The following is a 20551-nucleotide window of genomic DNA, read 5'->3' as shown; positions in this document are numbered from 1 at the left end:
GGAAGCTGAAGCCATCTTCATGCATTTGAATGTTGTAGGATCATTAATCTGTATGTTAGAAAGCTGTCTAGGCTCTCACCTAGGCCCAGTCATGTTTAGGCTGCCAACCTAGGTCTTCGGGAGCACCTAGGGGAGCATGGACCATTATGTGAACTGCAAAGCTTAGGTCGTCTGATTTCCTCTGTTCTTGCCTCCATGTCTTCCTACATCGGTGGCCGCCTCCACCTCTTCCAACCTTCGGCAAAATCTCCTCCATCTCCAAGTAAACGAAAAAAGAAATCTGCCTAGGCCTTGTCTAGGCGACCGCCTAGGTGCGATGTGCTGGGTAGTGCTTACTTTATGATTAGAGATGATGTTATCACAGTTTTACACTTCTTTTATTTAAATCATTCCAAACCAACAAACCAAACAGAAAAGTTTCATGCACTAGACTTCCTATTTGGCAGAAACATTACCAATTAAATTGAAAAGGCCTGAAAAATTCTCTAGGAAGTTCTCCAATCATGGAAATTTCAAGTTCTTAATAATCTTCTATTAAGCAAACGACGCATTACATGAATGTCTTCAGGCAATGGGAGAATTTTATTTTTATTATTTTGTTTTCTATTTGACCAAATTAATGGATTCCACCATTTAGTTTCTTGTCGTTGTGGCGCTTAGTCTTGTCGCCTGCCAACTATTCAGCTTTGTTTTAAAAGCTTGAGAAGTAATATAATTTTGGTAATAGCTTTTGTCTCCTAGTTTCACATCTGTTTGTTTCAATTTTGTTTTACAAAGCTCTAACCTTGTATTTTCTTGCACAAGCGAAAAGAACTCTGCAAACTTCGTGAGAAACTGGAGCAACATAAAAATGGTCTCATGGAAACCATAGCAAACCGGAAGAAGTTCCTCTCAAGTCTCCCATCACACTTGAAATCTTTGAAGAAAGCTTCCTTGCCTGTGCAGCAGCAGCTCGGAATTATGCACACGAAGAAATTGAAGCAGCAAACTGCAGCAGAGTTGCTTCCACCACCACTCTATATAGTTTACTCACAGTTATTGGCTCAGAAAGAAGCATTTGGGGAGAGAATAGAATTGGAGGTTGTTGGAAGTATAAAGGATGCTCAAACTTTTGCCCAGCAGCAAGCAAATAAAGACATTGGTAATCTTAAAGAAATCTCAGAACTATCATGTTTCTTATTTTGTCAATTTTCATCCCTACAACCATTTATGAATTTAGTACTGTCCATGATATTGGATATCTATATGCAGTTTTCGGTTTTGATGGAACTCTTGACATTTTCTTTTGGACCTGATCATCTTATGATATGTTAAAAGCATATGATATGTTATAAAAAGCACTTAATGTGGGAAAGTCTCCTAATTTCCCCCCAAAATATTTAAGCAATCTGGGATACCCTACATACTGAGTATTTAGTTTTGTAAGCTTGCTAATTGTTAGCATGTTTAGAATGACAAGTGTTGCAAACTGAGATAGTATTGTGAGTTCAGTTTTATTGGCAAAACATTGATACCAGAAAGCTCTGTTCAGGTACCATGAACAATACAGAAACCAGCAGGTTGGAAGATGATGCACCTGATGATGATGAAGATGGGCAGAGGAGAAGAAAAAGGCCCAAGAAGAGCGTGGTTAAGGAGAATGCTGATCGATCAGGAACTTACCAATTACATCCGCTTAAAGTCATTCTCTTTATATATGATGATGAGGATACTGAGGCTAAACCTTCAAAGCTAATCACCCTAAGGTTTGAATATTTGGTAAAATTAAATGTTATATGTGTTGCAATTGAAGATACAGAGGAAGGACCTGACAATAATATCTTGTGCAACCTATTCCCTGGCGACACTGGCATGGAGCTACCTCATCAGGTATACATCTTTGGTATTTCTTATGGACACAGGGACTCGATGTTTAGTGGGAAAGAATTGTATCATCTAAAAGTTAAACTAACTACTTGCATATTTGCGTTAAGTATGTGTGGCCAAGGAAGCTGTGCTGTGAGAATGTATCAAACTTTTCTGCCAAATTTTGTTCACATCAAACAATTAGGAGGTCCAGGGAGAGGCCAAAATGTTCTCCTCAGCATCATATATGCTACACAAGAATTAGAGGAAAGCGATTTCACTGGAAGGAGGTTAGGTGCAGGAGCCTAGTGGGTTCAGATGGTGATAGCATGTTGGAAAACTGAGACACGTGAATGAGCCTGCAGCTCACAATTTAGTTAGATTGTAAAGTATGATGCTATCAAGCAAAATGAGGAACTACTTGTCAAGTCATGAGAAGTTGCATGTATTGACCTACTATACTGATATTATTCGTTCCTTTCTCCTTTGTATCTTCGACCATTCTAGGTTCATATTTTCTTTCTCTTATTCCTGTTTGCGTCAAAAGTTGGTTTTGTTATGGAATTCATTATATCTTCGGTCGATTACAACAAATTCAAAAGAGATAGTCTTTTTATAAGACTTCTTTTACACAACAAAAGGAAAATTACAACTCTTGAGAAACAAACGCAGGACCGTTGTTTGGATCGCTGCTTGCGTGGGATCTTTGCCTGTGCCGGGAGCGCTTTGACTCGTGGACCACCAAATCACAGATTCTGATTGAACCGTGAGGGGTTTAATGATTCTTCCTTCGTTTATCGAAGTAAGAATTTGAAGCGAATATCTTATCGATGTAAGATGTTCACTCTTCCAAAGATCAAGTCTGAGCTTAGATCTCTAGGACTCGCTAGAAGCTTCTTGAGGATGTTTGTGAAGAAGGAAGACTCTCTCTCTTGCTCTAATTCACCAAAACTCAAGGCTCTCTGCTCTAATCTCTCTGGAAATTTTATTTCCCCTGTCAATGATGGCTATAGGGGGGTATTTATAGCCTCCTTAGACGATAACTGAAGAAATAGCTGGTCAATAACTGTCTCTTTAGGCGCGGCAGCTGATGCTGTCGCGGCTAAAGGGCGCGACAGTCGACACTGTCGCGGCCAAAGAGCGCGGCAGTCGACACTGCCGCGGCTAAAGGGCGCGGCAGTCGACACTGCCGCGGCTAAAGGGCGCGGCAGTCGACACTGCCGCGGCTAAAGGGCGCGGCAGTCGACACTGCCGCGGCTAAAGGGGCAGTTACACCCACGTTCATACGTGTTTGAAACAGTTCTCCCACGACCTTTAACCACCTTTTTCGTGGTTTAACTGCTTTTCCACATCAGCACACGTTCTATTTCTGATACTCCGCCACGTGGACTTTAAATAATCATCAGATAACTGTATTATAACTGCTGTAGCATCCTGCTTTAACTGCCGCGGCACCATAGGTTGCAGCGGTTAAGCCGCGACACCATAGGCTGCCGCGCCTAAGCCGCGACACCATAGGCTGCCGCGCCTTAGCCGCGGCACCTTGGTCTGCCGCGCCTTAGCCGCGGCACCATGTCCTGCCGCGCCGCCATATGTTGCTTGATGACGTGTATATTGTTCTTCTATATCGTCTTGAGTGGTGTTTGAATGTCTGTAAGCATTTTTTGATGTCTACAGGGTGCCTAGCTGACTAGGTCTTCCATTTTCCCCTAGGGCCGAGAGGCGACTGTGGGAGTCGGCCAAAGGGTTGTGCCTTGGTCTTACCCTGAGGAAGTACCAAGGACTTTTTATCGACTGAGGAGTCGGGTGCCTAGCTGACTAGGTCTTCCATTTTCCCATAGGGCCGAGAGGCGACTGTGAGAGTTGGCCAAAGGGTTATGCCTTGGTTTTACCCTGATGAGGTACCAAGGTCTTTTTACCGACTGAGGAGTCGGGTGCCTAGTTGACTAGGTCTTCCATTTTCCCCTAGGGCTGAGAGGCGACTGTGGGAGTAGGCCGAAGGGTTATGCCTTGGTTTTACCCTGAGGAGGTATCGAGGTCTTTTTACCGACTAAGGAGTCGGGTGCCTAGCTGACTAGGTCTGTTACGGTGACGCAAAAGTTTAGCTAAACCCCTTTTATCAGATATATTAATCATCTAAAGCATGCATTCTTCTTAGGAAATTTTCAAAATTCAAGAGATTTGAGTTGGAATTCTAAAGAAAATAACATCGTAGGTGTTCAATGTTCCATTGGGTGACTGAGGATTCGTCCATCTGGAGCTCTCAACCGGTAGGTGCCGGCCCTAAGCTCTTCCATAATCGTATAGGGTCCTTCCTAATTCGGAGCCAGCTTGCCTTGCCGAGTATCTTTGTCGAAGGCCGCTTTGCGAAGGACAAGGTCCCCAACCGTGAATCTTCTGGGATGTTCTTGTTGTAATGTCGAGTGATCCGTTGCTGATTAATGATCTGAGTACGCAGCACTTCCCCAACCGTGAATCTTCTGGGATGTTCTTGTTGTAATGTCGAGTGATCCGTTGCTGATTAATGATCTGAGTACGCAGCACTTTCTCTCTTGCTTCTTCCAGAAGATCAAGGTTAACTCGTAGGCCTATTAGGCCCAGGTCTTCATCAAAGTGTTGTAGTCGGATAGTCGGCATGCCTACCTCAACTGGCGTAACCGCTTCAGTTCCATATGTTAACTTAAAGGGAGTCTCTCCAGTTGAATTCTTATGAGTTGTTCGGTATGACCATAGAATGCTTAGCAATTCCTTGACCCAACGTCCCACGGCAGAGTCTACCTTCTTCTTTAAAGCTTAGAGCATGCATTTGTTAGCAGCCTTTGCAAGGCCGTTTGATTTTGGGTGTGCTACCGAGGTGAACTTGAGGTGAATACTATATTCCTCACAGAAGTCGCGGAAACCTTTGCTGTCAAATTGAGTGCCGTTGTCGGTGATAAGCGACCGGGGCACGCTGAAGCGTCAAACGATGGATTTCCATACGAAGTTGATGATGTTGCTTGGGGCAGTCTTCCGCCTGTAGGATATTGGTCCACTCCTCGCTCAGAACTCGATATTTCTTCTGAAAAAGAGGAAAGTAGCTCTACGGTGGGCGCCAAACTGTTGATGCTCGTGAACAAATAGTCGATGGGGGTTGCAGAGTTGCTGGATCGTCGAGAGGGATGGAGGGCCGCTTTCCTTCTTTGACTTTATGTCAGGTTCTCAGAGCTCGGGGTGGGCGGATCACCTGTACACACAAGAATCTCGGGAATACGGGGTCTGTTTCCCCCGTAGTACCTCCGACGATCAAGTCAGTTGGTGTACTTGGTCCGATAATAGAGGAATAGTATCTTCTTCTTATATGTAACTAGAGAATTTTTTTTAGGTAGTGATGGAGAGACCAAACCTCTTTTCAGGACGAATAGTGTTTGTATTTATAGAGGATGCCAAGGGCAGAATAACTATTTAGTGAGAAGGCGGCTCATGATGATGACGAGGGGTGAGCTGGAGGCTGAGTCATCCTTTGCCCTATTCGTGTTGGTTGATGAGTGATGGCGGGTCACTTTAGTGATATGGGGAATCAGCAGCCGTTGAGGCTTCTATGGCATGGGGAATCAGCGGCCGTTGAGGCTTGTCAGTGGGTGATGTGGAGTCACTTCTGTGGCATGGGGAATCAGTAGCCGTTGAGGCTGGTCTGCGAGTGACGTGGAGTCGTAATGATGACCATAAATGGTAAAATAATGCTGGCAAGTAATGTTCTGAGTCGCCTTCGGGGGAATTGTCGGCCGGTTTCTGAGTAGCAATCTTTCACCCGACTGAGTCCGCCTTTCGAGTCGTCTTTGGGGAGTGACGTCGGCTCGACTGGGTCTATTCTCGGGATATCATATTTGTAAGTAACAGGGAACACCCCATCACACACACACACACACACACACATATATATATATATATATATATGTGTGTGTGTGTGTGTGTGTGTGTGTGTGTGTGAAATGGAGAAACTTAGTACCAAGTTGTTCCAAGCAACTTGGTAGTGATGTGCTCTAATCTGATCCCTACATCTACATTGGAGTTGGTGAAAGGTAGTTGAGGCTCTATCTTCGAGGTGTGATGTAGGGGCCAGATTAGGTCACGTCACTACTAAGTTACTTGAAGCAACTTGGTATCAAGGTTCTCTATTTCTCTCTCTCTCTCTCTCTCTCTCTCTCTCTCTCTATATATATATAACCAATTTACTCTATGATCATAACTCCCAATCTTATTAAATCACATTAATTAAGTGTTTATACTATAGTATAGTTATTCTTAAGATTATTAAATAAATAAATCAATTATTATAATAGTATTAGATTATCAAGTGTATGATGTTTTAATATACTATAGAAATTAATATTTATGTAATAATGCAACTCCGATTAGATTATAATAGTACAAAATTATATTAAACATTAGATTTTTAATAGTATAAGATTATAATTAAACATTTTTTTAGTGCTTGTTAGCTACATATAACGTTTATATCTCATCTAGAGTGGTTTTAAATAAAAATTGAAATAGTTAATTATGTAACTCTAATTAAATTAATAAATTAATCGTTATATAATCAAATTGTTAACAATAACTTGGTGTTTATGTGCACTTATATAAAGGCATAGATAAAACGTTTTATTCAAACTTTAATAGGTTATAGTGCCAAAGATACACATACCAAGATAGAAAATAGCTCACACTTCTCTAATTCTACCTTAAGTGGTCCCCACGAAACTTAGATATTCTAAGGAGTGAAAATTTGATCTTCTTCTAATGGAAACATTTCATAAAGAAGAAAATCAGCAGTTTGGAAAGTTTCTTTTCGTGCATTAACACTTTTGACAAGTGAGCTTCTCTTGATACATCCAACAAATTATCACAAACCCATCCAACGTCCATCTGTTTCATTTCACTCCGTGTATAATCTCCTTCCTAGGTCCCCCATCTCCCACTCTTCACATAACAAATACTAGGTCAAATCAATCATACTCTCTTTAAAAGCACGAGTTTGGAAAAATATTTTGGTAAACAAAAAGACCATTGAAATTCAAATTAATCCATTAAGTAAGAGTAAGTTGATAAATTGATGAATTCATATTGGATATACATAGTATGAAGATAATGATATAGTTTAAATTGAAATGTAAACCTAAATAAATTTATTAAATGCCAAATTTATAAATATATACAAGATGAATGGCGTATATGCACAAACCAAACAAATTAGTGAGTCAAATAATGTCCGCTGCATAGGTCGAACCCCAAAACAACGCAGACCTACAAATGTACATAATGTGGACGGAGTATTTGCAAAATCTACTAAACAAATTAAAGAGACAAAATCGTTTTGAAAATTATAAAAAAGGAAAATTAAAATAAACAGTTGTGATATAAGGACACAACGTGGTGATCTCTCACCAACTAAAATTCAAGTAGTTCATGACACTACATAATTAGTTTCAAAGTTTAATTATACTATTATTATTTAAATAGAACTCTATTTACAATTGTTTTTCTCTCACATGCAACATCACATACCAATGTTTATATGCCAAGAAACTACAACAATTTTCGTAGCACTTTTATCTCCTTCTACATGTATTTGTCTTTGTTATTTTCTTCTTATTAGATTAGATTAGATTATTTTAAAGCAATTAATTATAATATAATTATTGTTGGACATTTGTTTTATACTCTCATAATTAATACATCTATATTATATTATAATATAATATCTATATTTATATGATATTAGAGAGAGAGAGGTAGATGTTATGAGAGAGAGAGGAATATGGTATGTCAAGTTTGAGCCTTTTAAGTCACACTAACAATTTATCTTCTGATTAGTGATGTGGCATAGTTATCCGCCACTCACTGTTCAACAAATATGTAGAGATCCGCCATAATTCAAACGTTGTCCAATATAATTCACATGGGTTCCTATTTGATATAATGGTCCCGCCCAATTGAAGTGAGTGGATGAGGATGCAGACACAGTCACTACGCAGACAAATATTTTATGCTTGGTACCAAGCATACCCATTTTTTATCGATATATACTATATACATATATATATATATATATATATATTATATATAATAATACATATATAAAAATGATAAGTTATTAAATATATAACATACTATAACTAATGTATTATTATTCCAGTCAGGACTACAAATATCTTGAAATGAACGAAGAAAACGCATAAAAAAAAATACGCATAGTAATTAACCACATACACACCCACTATTTTCAAAACCACTCCACGAATTCTTATCTCCAAATCTCCCATCTTTATTATAAGTTATTCTCAGCACATGAATCACAATATAAAACTCACATGAGAAAAGGGAGTTCTCCCTACAGCAAATTACACGACCTCCCATTCTCTCATCTCTTCTTTGTAGCTTAAAAATATTCGTAATAACATATTACGCATGAGCACTCACATGGGCCTTTGCCTTCTGAGCATTCCAATAAATCAATAAAATGTGTAAGGACAATACTGGCGATATTAAGATTTAATAAATAAGATACCTGAGTCGATAATCAACAACATAAATAAAGAATAAATAATTCTTAAAAATGTGACTTGAAGTGGTTACCACAACAATCACATAGAGCCTAAGTATTCCGCCATATCACGAAGAAATTCTTAGTTATTTATTCTCAAGCTGCGAAGCAATATTTTCCAAATATTAATTCATCTATTTCAGAACAAACTATTTGTCAAATAATTATTTAAAATACAAAATTTATGGAAATTTGTAAACAAACCATGTTAGTAGATTTTAATTGGATCATAATGCAATATCTCGACATTATTAAGAGTAGATTAAGAAAAATTATTAGACGAACAAATAATAATGCTTTGATATTAAGCCACGCGGAGACATGATGCGGCACATGTCAGCAAAACTAGTATATAAGTATATACTAATATATTATATATAATATATATATATAGTATCATATAATATATATATTATATATATATATATATATTGACTATATATATATAATATATATATATATATGTATCAGTGAATAATATAGAATATACTATATATATGAGTAATATATTATCATAATACTTACTAACACTTGTACTCAGCTCATTGCAAAAATCTAGTTTAATTAACAGTTATGTACTTAAAATTTTCAATGTTGTTGATGTCCATGAACACAGCACAGTCGATGAGGGTCTTCCGTTGATGATGGAGGCCGGGAGGATAAAAGGTGGGTCGACTCCTCCTCCGACTCTATGCCTGATTCTGAGCGCGCGGGGTGGACTGATAACCTGCACATGCGAGAATCGCAGGAGTACGAGGCTAGTTTCCCACGTGGCACCTCCGACGGTCAAGTCAGTTTGAGAGCTTGAGGGAGGTTTTTTGGAAGGTCCCTAGGCCATTGAGGTCCTAGCAGGGGGGTCCTCTATAAGAGGTGAATTTCTTTTTATGCCAAGAATAAAGGGGGAGTAAAGTTCGGATGTTAAAAGAAACAGAGCTCTCCCTCCCCCCTGCCCTTACCCTTCTTACCTCCTTTTATAGTCCATTGCCTCTGAGATTTTGGCTTTTCTTTTGCACAGGAGGGCGGTTGCAGGGTGAGCAAATAGGCTGTTGAGTCATCCTTCTCCTTCCAGGTGTCGGCTGGCGATTAGAAGGGAAGTCATTTGAATACCGGAGAGAGGTGTCCTCTTAGTATCCTGGATTTGACAGATGAGACATGGCAGAGGATAGGCCCACTGTTCGGTCGTCCTTCTCCCTCCAGATGGCGGTTGGTGATGGGAGGGAAAGTTATTCGAGCCCAGAAGAGCATCATGGCGATCCCATAGAAGTGACTTGTAAGTAGAATAAGCGGCTTATGCAGGGGATTTGTTAGAGCAGAGATCTCGATGGGACTAATCAGTGTTGTTGTGTTGATTGACATCTGAAGTGAGCTTGGTCGGATCTTATCCTTTTAGTCGAGGTAGGTTGATCTGCGAGTCATCATTATGACTTACCGACCCGATAGTCGAGTGAGCTTTGGGTCGAGTGTATGGTCAAGACGTCTGCTCGAGGAGTCGTCTTAATTGCGAGGGACCGACTGGTCCCGCACTTCGAGTCGATCATGATGACTCTTGGTCGACAGATGGCTCGTCTGCTCGACTGGACGATAGACTTGGCCTCGGCTGTGCTTTAAAGCCGTTTTGGACCATGGCTTTTTTAAGCCTATGTAGATAATCTCTTGATACTTCTCTTTAGATGGTAAATTATCATAACAACTATGTACTGCATGTAACAGAGAAGTTGAGCTCTATCACTCGTGTTTCCTTAAATCTTGTGGTGATGCTGCAGCTGCGCGTTCCCTCCCCCTCCGCTGAAACGCTGCTGCTTCTCGTGAGGTGACATGATCGACATGAGCCCGCCGAGCAGGGGCCACATCTTCGCCCTGTACACCATCTCGTCATACGGCCACCGGTGGAACCTCAAATACATCATAAATGTCTCTTTCGCCTTCTCGCCCTTAGCGGCCCCGCCTTCTTTATTGTTGAACCCGGAGAAGAGCATCGAGGGGGATTGGAGGAAGGACAGCCTCGGCGTCCTCAGCTGCTGACGCGGCTGTTTGTGGAAAATTTGATGTAAAAGAAATAATGAAAGAAAAATTGATTTGTATTCTCTCAAAATCGATTACAATTTGGATTCCGATTATAAAAGAGAGGAGAATGAATTTGATTCTCCCCTTTGTTCAAAACTGGGTTCTTCACGGTGGCGATGGAGTGCCTCCCTCGAGTGCTCGCGTCGAGTTTGCTCTCCGTTGACGATCCGAACGTCTTGATTCACTAGAACATGGTCTTCTCCTCACGATTTGATGTTGTGGAGGACTTGCAAAGCAAGTTTGAAACTCTGGACGAGTTAATAACTCAGATCGAGTTTAGAAACTCAGAACGAGTTTAAACTCTGTAACAGAGTTGATTTGAACCGAAAATCGGTTAATAAGCCAGGGATGAAAGCTCCAAGGAATGCTCCAGAGATTGAGCGAAGACCCCCCTTTTCTGATCTCCAGATCCGAGAAATCCCCAAGATCCAAAGATGATCTGCTCAAGAGGTTGCCGATCTCTCCTTTTGCGATCTGTTTTTGATGCAAAAAGCTGATCCTTTAACTCAATTGAGTTTCTGGTATTTATAGAGGATTAAGGGTGGTAACTACCCCCTTAATCTGCTCCTAAGTGGGGCGAAAATTCCTCAAATCATGGGGGGAAAACGGTTCTTGGAACTGTTCGGTTCGTGTTTGAACAAGTCAAACGCCGAAAATGGCGTTCTGGACCCGAACTCTGCGTTTTAGACTAAAAACGCAGAGTTGGGCCTATGTTGGGTGGCTGAACGCACAGGCCGCGATGCGTTGTAACTCTGAAACGTAGAGTTGGGACACAGAGATGAACTCTGCGTTTTAGACCTGAGACACAGAGTTGGAACACAGAGATGAACTCTGCGTTTTAGACCTGAGACGCAGAGTTGGAATACAGAGATGAACTCTGCGTTTTGGACCTGAGACGCAGAGTTGGGTTCTGCATGGACTCTGCGTTTTAAGTCCACGAACTCTGTGTTTTGACTCTGGAACGTAGCCACGGCCTCTGCGTTTCGAGTTTGGAACGCAGCCACGACCTCTGCGTTTTGAATCTGGAACGCAGCCACGACCTCTGCGTTTTGAATCTCAAATGCGGTCACGACCTCTGTGTTTTGAGTTTAGAACACGGGCATGACCTCTACGTTTCGAATCTTGGATGCAGAAGTGAGTCTCAGGCGGGCTCGGCGAGCTTCAGGCTAAGTCCAATGTTCAGACGAAGTCCAGTCTTGCAGACGGACTTCAGAACATAACTTGCTGCGAAGAACAGGTCATAACTTTTAAACCGTAAGTCGGAATTGGACGAATTATATATGAACATCGGCTATCTCGACGAGACGGAGCCGACCAAACCTACCCCATAGGGTTTGGTTTGCTCCGTCAGTTTTGCCAAATTCCTTACGGTTTGAGAGATATCTACGTTTTAATATGAAGGGACCGTCAATTTGTAGTCTCTTTCGCTAGAGCGTTGCAAAGATCGTCACCTTGTAACATTCGTCTTGGCTCCTTGAAAATATGAGAGTCATCAGATTGTAACTCCCGATGTTGATTGTGAAGGTTGTTGAATTAGAGCTTTCATTAGTTGTTGTAAAGGTCGTCAGATTGTAACCTTCTACGTGAAAGTCTTCAAGTTGTAGCCTTCTAGAAGTCGTCAGATTGTAACTTCCATCATTAGTGTCAGATGGGGATAAACTATCTGTAGTGATTTTTAGACAGCCTACAGCGGCGTGCCCTGCAGCTTCTGGTGGGGCCAGGGGGTCGACCGAGCTCTCGGCGAAGCGAAGGAGTAGGAGCGTGCGTTAAGAGGGGAGACGCCGAGGAGCGAAGGGCTGCTACCTGCGGTCGTTGTGGGAGTTACTGAGCTTAGGTACCAGATTTTTAGTGAGTCGAGGTGGGAGACCGTGAAGGCGAACCGTGACGACGTGGAGCGGCCCACGCCGTTGGATTTTAGAGAGAGAGAGAGAGAGAGAGAGAGAGAGAGAGAGAATGTATTATGGTCTTCACATGTTTAAAACTCTTAGGTTTTGTGTTTTTGGGCTCAGGGAATTATGAGTTTACTTTTGGAGGTTTTGGGAGCGTTGAAAAAGTATTGGGGGTGGGTGGAACACTTGGACTGGTTTTGGGGGCTAGAGACAATTTTCCCTACTTTTTCCCTATTTACCAAGCCTACTCGTAGAAGAAGTTTGGAAACATTTGGACGCCAATCGAGACTCTCTTATTGGTATTACGTATGGAAATTGTCCCTCTCGTCTCCTTTCATCCCCCTTCAAACTAGAATTCTCGACTCCACGTAACGTTGAAGTAGAGAGATTCCCATGGGTACTTACAAATCAAGACATCGACATGTTTTTTCCCCCTCTTTTATTTTTTTTAATTCCACCGAGAAATTCCCCCGAAAAAAATGAAAGAAATACCAACAACCACTTACTAACTAACTAATGGCGGTAGAGACATTTACTTGATGACGAGGAAGGTCATGCCATGAGCCTAGGACCATTTGCTATATAAACCACACGTATTGTCTACCATCTCCGCCAAAAAAAAGTACAAGAAGAAAACAAATCCCTTCTCATTTATATGTATATATATATTATGGCTTCCTGTAGTCGTTTAATCCCTTTGATCTTCGACGAGATCATTCACATCATGCACATTGTTTTCTCTCGTCTAAAATACTACCTCGACTGCTCCTACCAATTCCTCCTCTTCAATGCCCACCCCCTGTTCACCCACCTCTGCTACTTCATCTCCATCTCCTTCCTGGGCTTTATGGCCCTCAGACACACCCCCCTAAAAGACCCTCACGGACGTGCTCCTCCTCCTCCTCACGACCTCGACCTCTTCTTCACCTCCGTCTCCGCCGCCACTGTCTCTAGCATGTCCACCATCGAAATGGAGGTCTTCTCCAACTCTCAGCTCGTCGTCCTCACCGCCTTGATGCTCATAGGCGGCGAAGTTTTCACTTCCACCGCCGGACTCCACTTCAGTACGCGAAAACTTAAACGGCGACTGGTGGCCCGAGTCGAACCCGATAATCCCAATCGACAACAAGTCGAGCTCTCCGACCTCGACCACCACCATCATCATCTTGAATCCGGTGGTACGATGAATCCGGGGCGGTTCTCCCACCCTGCAAGTAGTCCTACGGCATCGAGGTACGATGCGGCCAAGTGCTTGGTCAATGTTCTAATAGGCTACCTCCTTCTAATACACTTAGCCGGCTCAATATCAATCCTGGTCTACGTGACGTTGATATCGATGAGCGCGAGGGAGGTGTTGAGGAAGAAAGATATATGGGTCTCGACCTTCTCCGTCTTCGCCACCGTATCTTCTTTCTCCAGCTGCGGCTTCATCCCTACGAACGAGAACATGATGGCCTTCAAGAAGAACTCGGGCTTGCTGTTGTTGATAGTCCCCCAGGTCCTAGCGGGCAACACCATGTTCCCTCCCTTGTTGAGATTTTGCATATGGGTGCTGAAGAGATTGACGAAGAGAAGCGAGTACGAGTATCTGTTGAGGAGCCCGAAGGGGGCCGGCACTGGATACTATCACCTGCTCCCTCTCCCGTCACACGCGCTCGCGTGCTGTGTGCCACCACGGTGCTGGTCCTCGTGGTGATTCACGGTCGTCGTCATCTGCTCCTTGGCAATGGCATCTCGCAACCTGCGGGTTTTGGGGATGAGTTCCTGTGAGAACCTGGTCTCCGCGTTGTTTCTGTCGGTGAACTCGAGGCACACCGTGGAATCTGTGTCGATCTCTCTTCGTTGTCGCAGGCGTCTTGCCTCTTTGTCGTCATGATGTTAGTTCCTCTCCTCTCCTTAATTAATTACTCTCCTGATCTCTCACACACGCGCGCCTCCGATGCAACGCCCCCCCCCCCCCCCCTCAAACAGTAAAATTAATTTTTTAAAAAATATATATATAATAAAATTCTAAACGATATACTTGCGAAACTGGAACGAGGTAGATCACCCTTCACAATTATATATGGCACCCCATATCCGTATAAGTAGTACTTGACTGGCAAGGTTTCCAGTCAAAGATAATAAGTCATGTAGCATAATATATATATATAATATATATATAATATATATATTATATATATATTATATATATATAATATAGTATTATATCTAAGAAAATTCCTCAATGACCCAAAATATGGGACCAATAGAGGGACAAGTGAGATGTCCTCCTATGGATAAATGAGTTGGTCATCATTAATGATGATCACTCATTATCCAATAGGAGGGAGACACCTCACTTGCCCCTCTATTGGTCCCATATTTTGGGTCTCTGTAGCAAAGCTCATATTCTAATTACGGGAATACTACTGTCCTTTATTAATCATCAAGCAAGCAGATTGGTATAGTTATATATACGTAACATTTCATTCCAAAGTATATATATCGATCCTAGCTCTTCGGATCCTCTCCACTACAAAAAAACAGTGAGGACCACACATAAATCACGGCCATTGATTATCTAGTTAATGGTTGTGATTTTATCTTGTAGTGCAAATAGGAAGGGTGCAATACACGGGGGGTATGTAAGTTTAGATTAGATTGATCAGTAACCGCCTACTAAATAATAACAACGATGATATTAAAAGCAGTGTCTTCCACTATTTTTTTTATAGTGGAGAGGATCCAAATCCCTTCCTAGTGTCCACTCTAAATTGTCTGATCATCAGGCACTTAGGGGCCGCGTTGTTTAAGTTTTTGCTCTAGGTTTTTGGGCAGAAACCTGCCAAGTGTCACTTTTGACGGCTTTCTGCCCAAAACGCCTCTAAATAGGCGTTTGGGCAGAACTGTCAAAAGTTGACACTTTGGCAGGCTTTCTGCCCCAAGAATCTAGCAAAAAAACTTGAACCAAACGGGCCCTATATATTAGATGGATTGTGGGATAATAATTAAGTCTTGATCTGCGTGTGTAGATATATATCAGCAGCAACCAATGTATTCAATAAAAAGAAAATTAAACTGATCAGCTTAACTGGATTGATTTAAAACTTGAAATCATGCCCGCACAAAATACATGTCACGATACCAACCAAGCCCCACCCAGAGGTCTTTCCAGTATTAATTATAGACACCACGTGTTGGTGGGGGGGTGGGGGGGTCCCCCTTGCAATTAATGAGCCGTGACCGCACTCATCCATCATTTTAAATTTAGCAATTAATTAAGATCAGTATTGATGTACATTATGCCTCTAAAAATCTTTCTACAAATAGATGAGCCTTTCTCGTACGAAGGGAACTAAACTACAAAAACATCCGATTCACGCCACAGAGTTTGAGCTAAGGAAAACTGCTCCGTTGATTTATGCATTATAAGACGAATTACTGTTCAACACTAATTTTTCTGCCTAAGCCTTAGCCTAGTCCTAATTATCTTCTAATTATTTGTTCCTATGTAAGAAATGATAGTTTTTAATGAACTGTTTTTCTATAGAGTGTCCTTGGCACTCTATAAGAGAGGAGAGAGATAGAGAGAAATAAATGAAGAGAGGATCCCAATGCAAATCAGGGCACTCTATAGAAAAACCGTTTAATAAAATATATTGTTTGTCGTAGTTTTTACTTTAAAAAAATCCTTATATTATATATATATATATATATATATATAATGGATGACGACAAGCATCACAACCTTATATTATATATATATATATATATATATATAATGGATGACGACAAGCATCACAAAGGACCTGCTTTTTAGCCATCAGCACCAAGGGATCCTGCTTTTGGCTTCTTAATTTGTTGTTTATAATCCTACTATTGATGATCCTAATATAAAAATATATAAAAACTATGATTTTGAGGTCCATCAAAATGGGAGTAGGAAATAAATATTTTCACAATACTTACATGGTGACATATTTGAAATATCTTATTCGAAAATATTATTATTTTAGACAATAAGTTTATTGTGAAGTTTATCCTAATATAAAAGTATTTAATAATAAACTATTAACATATATAGGTTTTTATATAAAGTAAATCTCTACCGAAGTGATTGAATATCCAATGATTCAAAATCTGTATTTTTTTTATATAGTTTTTGGCTTTAAATATAATGACCACTAAAGAGTTGAACACTTCAGCTCTTCTTGCCATTATTCTAGCGTACTAAATGATATCAGTAGAACTAATTATTGGAGTCCTAAAGCACTTCTAGCCATTATTAATTCTAGTGTACTAAATTATATTATTAGAACTAATTATTGGAGTCCTAAAGCAAGACTAGGACAAGAGAAGAAAAAAAACCCTAAAATCAAATTCAAAGATGAAACACAATAAAGAATAATTAATAGAAGATACTTAATTCTTATACCTTCGATGAGTGGATGGAAGCACATGCCCATCAAATAAAAAGCAGTTTGGTTTAAGTCCCCTATATAACATAGTTTCCTTCCTTCCTTTGGTCCTGGTTATAATCAAAGAAATTAGCATTAGTTAAATTGCGAACTATGTACAATGAGTTTGGGTTTTTGTTTTTTTGTTTTTTTTTATTTCCCTACTGTCTCTCTAAGCGATCGACTTCCTCTAGTCTGACAAATCCGTTGCCCATGCTCTCTCGGCCAATTCTCTGATGCTATCAGGTAGCATGCAGTGGATCTCTTTGCCGCTCTTGTGATTGTTGTCCTCACTTTTCTTCTCTTTAATTAATTGCGTTCTGTGAGCCTGCTTTCTTTGTTGGAAACTAATATAGACGGAGTTTTAAACTTTTAATGCCTAATAGGAATATATTGGAACTTGAATGATTTAATTGGAGATAAAACCAAACTTGAAAAACTACATATTTATTAGATGGAGAATGGTCATGCAACCATAATTGTGTTTTGTTAGGGTGATTGGTGGAGAATAATATTTAGTGATTATGTCATCAAATGTTTTAATAAAATAATAATAATTATTATGTTCTTTTCCCTTTCCTAATTGGGTTTTTCTATAGAGTGCCCATGGGCACTCTATAAGAGAGGAGAGAGATAGAGAGAGATGATTGGGGACAACTTATTTACTAAACCAAAATATTATGAAAAAGTTGGAAGGTTAATTACTATACTATCTTTTTTATCTTTCATTAGCATAAATAATTAATTAATTAGACTATGATATACCTAAGTAGGCTGGGGGTATTTTGGAAAAGCAAAAGCTTTGACACTCATATTATATATGTTTTATAAGTAATATAGATTGATTTTAAATATCATAGTGGTATTATCTCGTGACTTAATCTTGTACCTTGAATTTAGAATGTAGGGCAATGATTATAAGAATTGGAGACTCTTTAAATGCCACCTAATTGGAGTTGGAGAGGATCCGAATCCTAATTTCTTTAAGGGTGTTGGTACAGGGACCCCAAAATAGGGGACCCCTGAGGGGACAGGTGAGGTGTCAGCCCCTGGGGGCTTGATGCACTGTTCATGAACAGTGCATCAAGCCCCCAGGGGCTGACACCTCACATGTCCCCTCAGGGGTCCCCTATTTTAGTGTCTCTGAGGAGTTTTCCTTTCTTTAATGCTCAGTCACGTACGTGGATCTCTAATTATTTAGAGGCAGTCCAACAACATATATATCGTTTCTATACAAGGTTGTACGGAATTGGCCCAAATTCTACCCCTACATAAAAACTAGTAATCTTTCAGCGATATTTCTTGACAACAGGAACAATAAAATATAGAATCTTTAGAACACCAGGTATAAGCAATATTCTTAATTACGTACTCCTCGCCACCTTTGCGATGTACGTGTGAACGGATTGCTCGCAGTTAGGCGCCGCATTTCATGAGATTTAAACCTGTTTGGCAAGGAAAAAAAGGTAAACACGCAGATGAGTGAAAAGATAAAAGAAACTTGACTGCATGCAAATGAAAAAGATAATTAAAAAAAATAGAGCATGAGCTATATATATATCGATTACAGGACATACAACAATTGTCAACAAAGATATCCACATGTTATATATAGCAAAGAAATACATTGAAATTAAGCGGCACCGTCCGTGCCAAATTCGTTTCCACGTCAATTCTATAAAATGACAATTTGTAACGCGCGTGCACGAACGTTTGCTCGATCTTGCAGGTATCTTCCTCCTTACACAACATTTACACCCTTAGAAGAAGACGAGAGCTGCGCGCCGAGCACTGCTGTCACCGGAAACAAGAAGAGCATTGGTCTGGTGAAGAGTCTCGTCATGTCACAACTCTCATACTTGGCCATCTTTGTCATTCTCATTTGCGTTACTGAAAGGAAAAAGCTTTCTGAAGACCCACTAAACTTCAATGTCTTCAACATAGTCCTCGAAGTGATCAGGCAAGATTCCTTTCCACATATGAACTACATCGATCTCTTTTTTTTTTTTAATAGATAATTATTGATATAAACATCACAAGTCTGGAATTAATCATATCTTCTAAATTAATTTCATGAGAAAGTAATATATATATATATATAGCCTGCGGGCTATATATAGGCACTGCTGTCATTTTATTAATCGTTGGGTTGTCGATCACAATTAATGATGCAGCGCGTACGGAAATGTGGGATTCTCAACTGGCTATAGCTGTGCACGTCAGCTGAAGCCTGACGGGAATTGCAGAGATGCGTGGATCGGGTTTGTGGGGAAGTGGAGCAAACAGGGGAAAGTGATCCTCATCGTCGTCATGTTTTTTGGGAGGCTAAAAAAGTTCAGCATGCACGGTGGTAAAGCTTGGAAGCTGGGTTGAAGCACAGCGCGCGATTAATGCTCGATCGCCACATTCGTATCGCGATGACACGCTCGCTTTCCCCTGTACAGTATATATATATATATATATAGGAAGGGTTTTTCTACAGAGTGCCCATGGGCACTCTATAAGAGAGGAGAGAGATAAAAAGAAGTGAATTGCTCATAGAATTTAGTGCAAATCAGGAAGGTTCATGGACAATTCACTTCTCTCTATCTCTCTCCTCTCTTATAGAGTGCCCATGGGCACTCTATAGAAAAACCCATATAGGAATTAATAGGAAATCCCGAAACAGAATCCCGAAGGAAGTACAAGTATTGAGGCCAGTAACGAATGGGTTCAATTCCCCTAATTAAGTCCCTGATTATTGCAGAGAAATCCTACGGTATGTTATGTGGACCGGCCAGTTGTATTTCTTCCTCCAGTGGATTCCACATTTATTATAAACAAATTATAATTAGTGCAGACAAATATTTTTCATGAGCCCACAAAATAAAGATGTTATTGGTTCGCATGCATAACAATTTTGTTGGATTTCTCTTAAAAAATGAAGGCTGCGGAGAATTCATAGGCAATTACAGATATAACATGAGAAGATGGGTGGACCGTGTTGCTATTTTGTTGGCCCAAAATCTGGCTCGTTACCAAAAGGCCCAGCTCCCCTCTGTCTTTTGCCCTAGCCCATCTCTAACCTCCCCTACGCGATGGTACTCAGCCTCTTCCCAACTCCTACCCGATGGTACTCAGTCCCTTCCATCTCCGTGTCCTGATGGCTGCTGCTTTGAGTCACATCTCCCATTCCTGTAGGTCAGCTCCTACCACTCGAGACCTTAGATTTTTCCCTCTCGTGTCGGCTACCCCCTTCTATTTGACTCGAAGGGCTGGTAGTAGCTCGAAGTGGGGGAAGACGAAGAGACAAGAGAGAAGAAAACCCCTTTGCTTTGTGCCCTAGCTTTGTGAGATCCTCTCTTCCCGTCCATCGCTCCCTTTGTGCGATTCCCCTTTCCTCTTTGTGAGTGATTGAGAAGAAGACCAGCAGCGATCTTCCCTTTGTGTTCTCGGTGGTGCACTAGAGAGGAAGATCGGACTGATTAAGCAGGCTTCTGAGCCAAACAGCGACGACGATTCTCTACAGTAGTATCAGAGCTCGGTGAGTCGTCGCCGTTCAAAACCATCACCGACGAGTTTCGGGAACCGCTGCTCGAAGATCCTCTTCACGGATCTGAAGCTCCTGCTCGAAGAGTCTCGAATCGATCGGCTGGATCTGAAGCCATTGGACTTGATCAAGAACTGGTGGACGAATAGATCCTCGCTGCCTAGGGTTTCGTACTGTTGAACCACTTCACAGTCGTGGCAGC

General features: G+C 40.9%; 3 protein-coding genes across 3 annotated transcripts; 2 read left to right on the top strand and 1 right to left on the bottom strand.

The window, feature by feature from the left end:
- On the top strand, window positions 784-2406 carry LOC109841399 (THO complex subunit 5B-like; the record flags this gene model as incomplete). The annotated part of the gene is made up of 2 exons (XM_020410349.1): window positions 784-1141; window positions 1532-2406. Coding segments are annotated over 2 exons (981 nt in total), but the record flags the coding sequence as incomplete, so codon positions are not given.
- On the bottom strand, window positions 10168-12404 carry LOC109842634 (the record flags this gene model as incomplete). The annotated part of the gene is made up of 3 exons (XM_020411485.1): window positions 10168-10455; window positions 10881-11010; window positions 12181-12404. Coding segments are annotated over 3 exons (642 nt in total), but the record flags the coding sequence as incomplete, so codon positions are not given.
- Window positions 13069-19228, top strand: LOC109841397 (probable cation transporter HKT7). The gene is given in 4 exon segments (XM_020410347.1): window positions 13069-14204; window positions 14207-14258; window positions 18550-18780; window positions 18995-19228. Coding segments are annotated over 4 exon segments (1581 nt in total). The 5' UTR covers window positions 13069-13105; the 3' UTR covers window positions 19194-19228.

Source organism: Asparagus officinalis, chromosome 5 (assembly GCF_001876935.1).
Source record: "Asparagus officinalis chromosome 5, Aspof.V1, whole genome shotgun sequence".
NCBI classification, from domain to species: domain Eukaryota; kingdom Viridiplantae; phylum Streptophyta; class Magnoliopsida; order Asparagales; family Asparagaceae; genus Asparagus; species Asparagus officinalis.
Note: the sequence above shows the minus strand (reverse complement) of the source record. Positions and strands in the feature narration are given on the sequence as shown.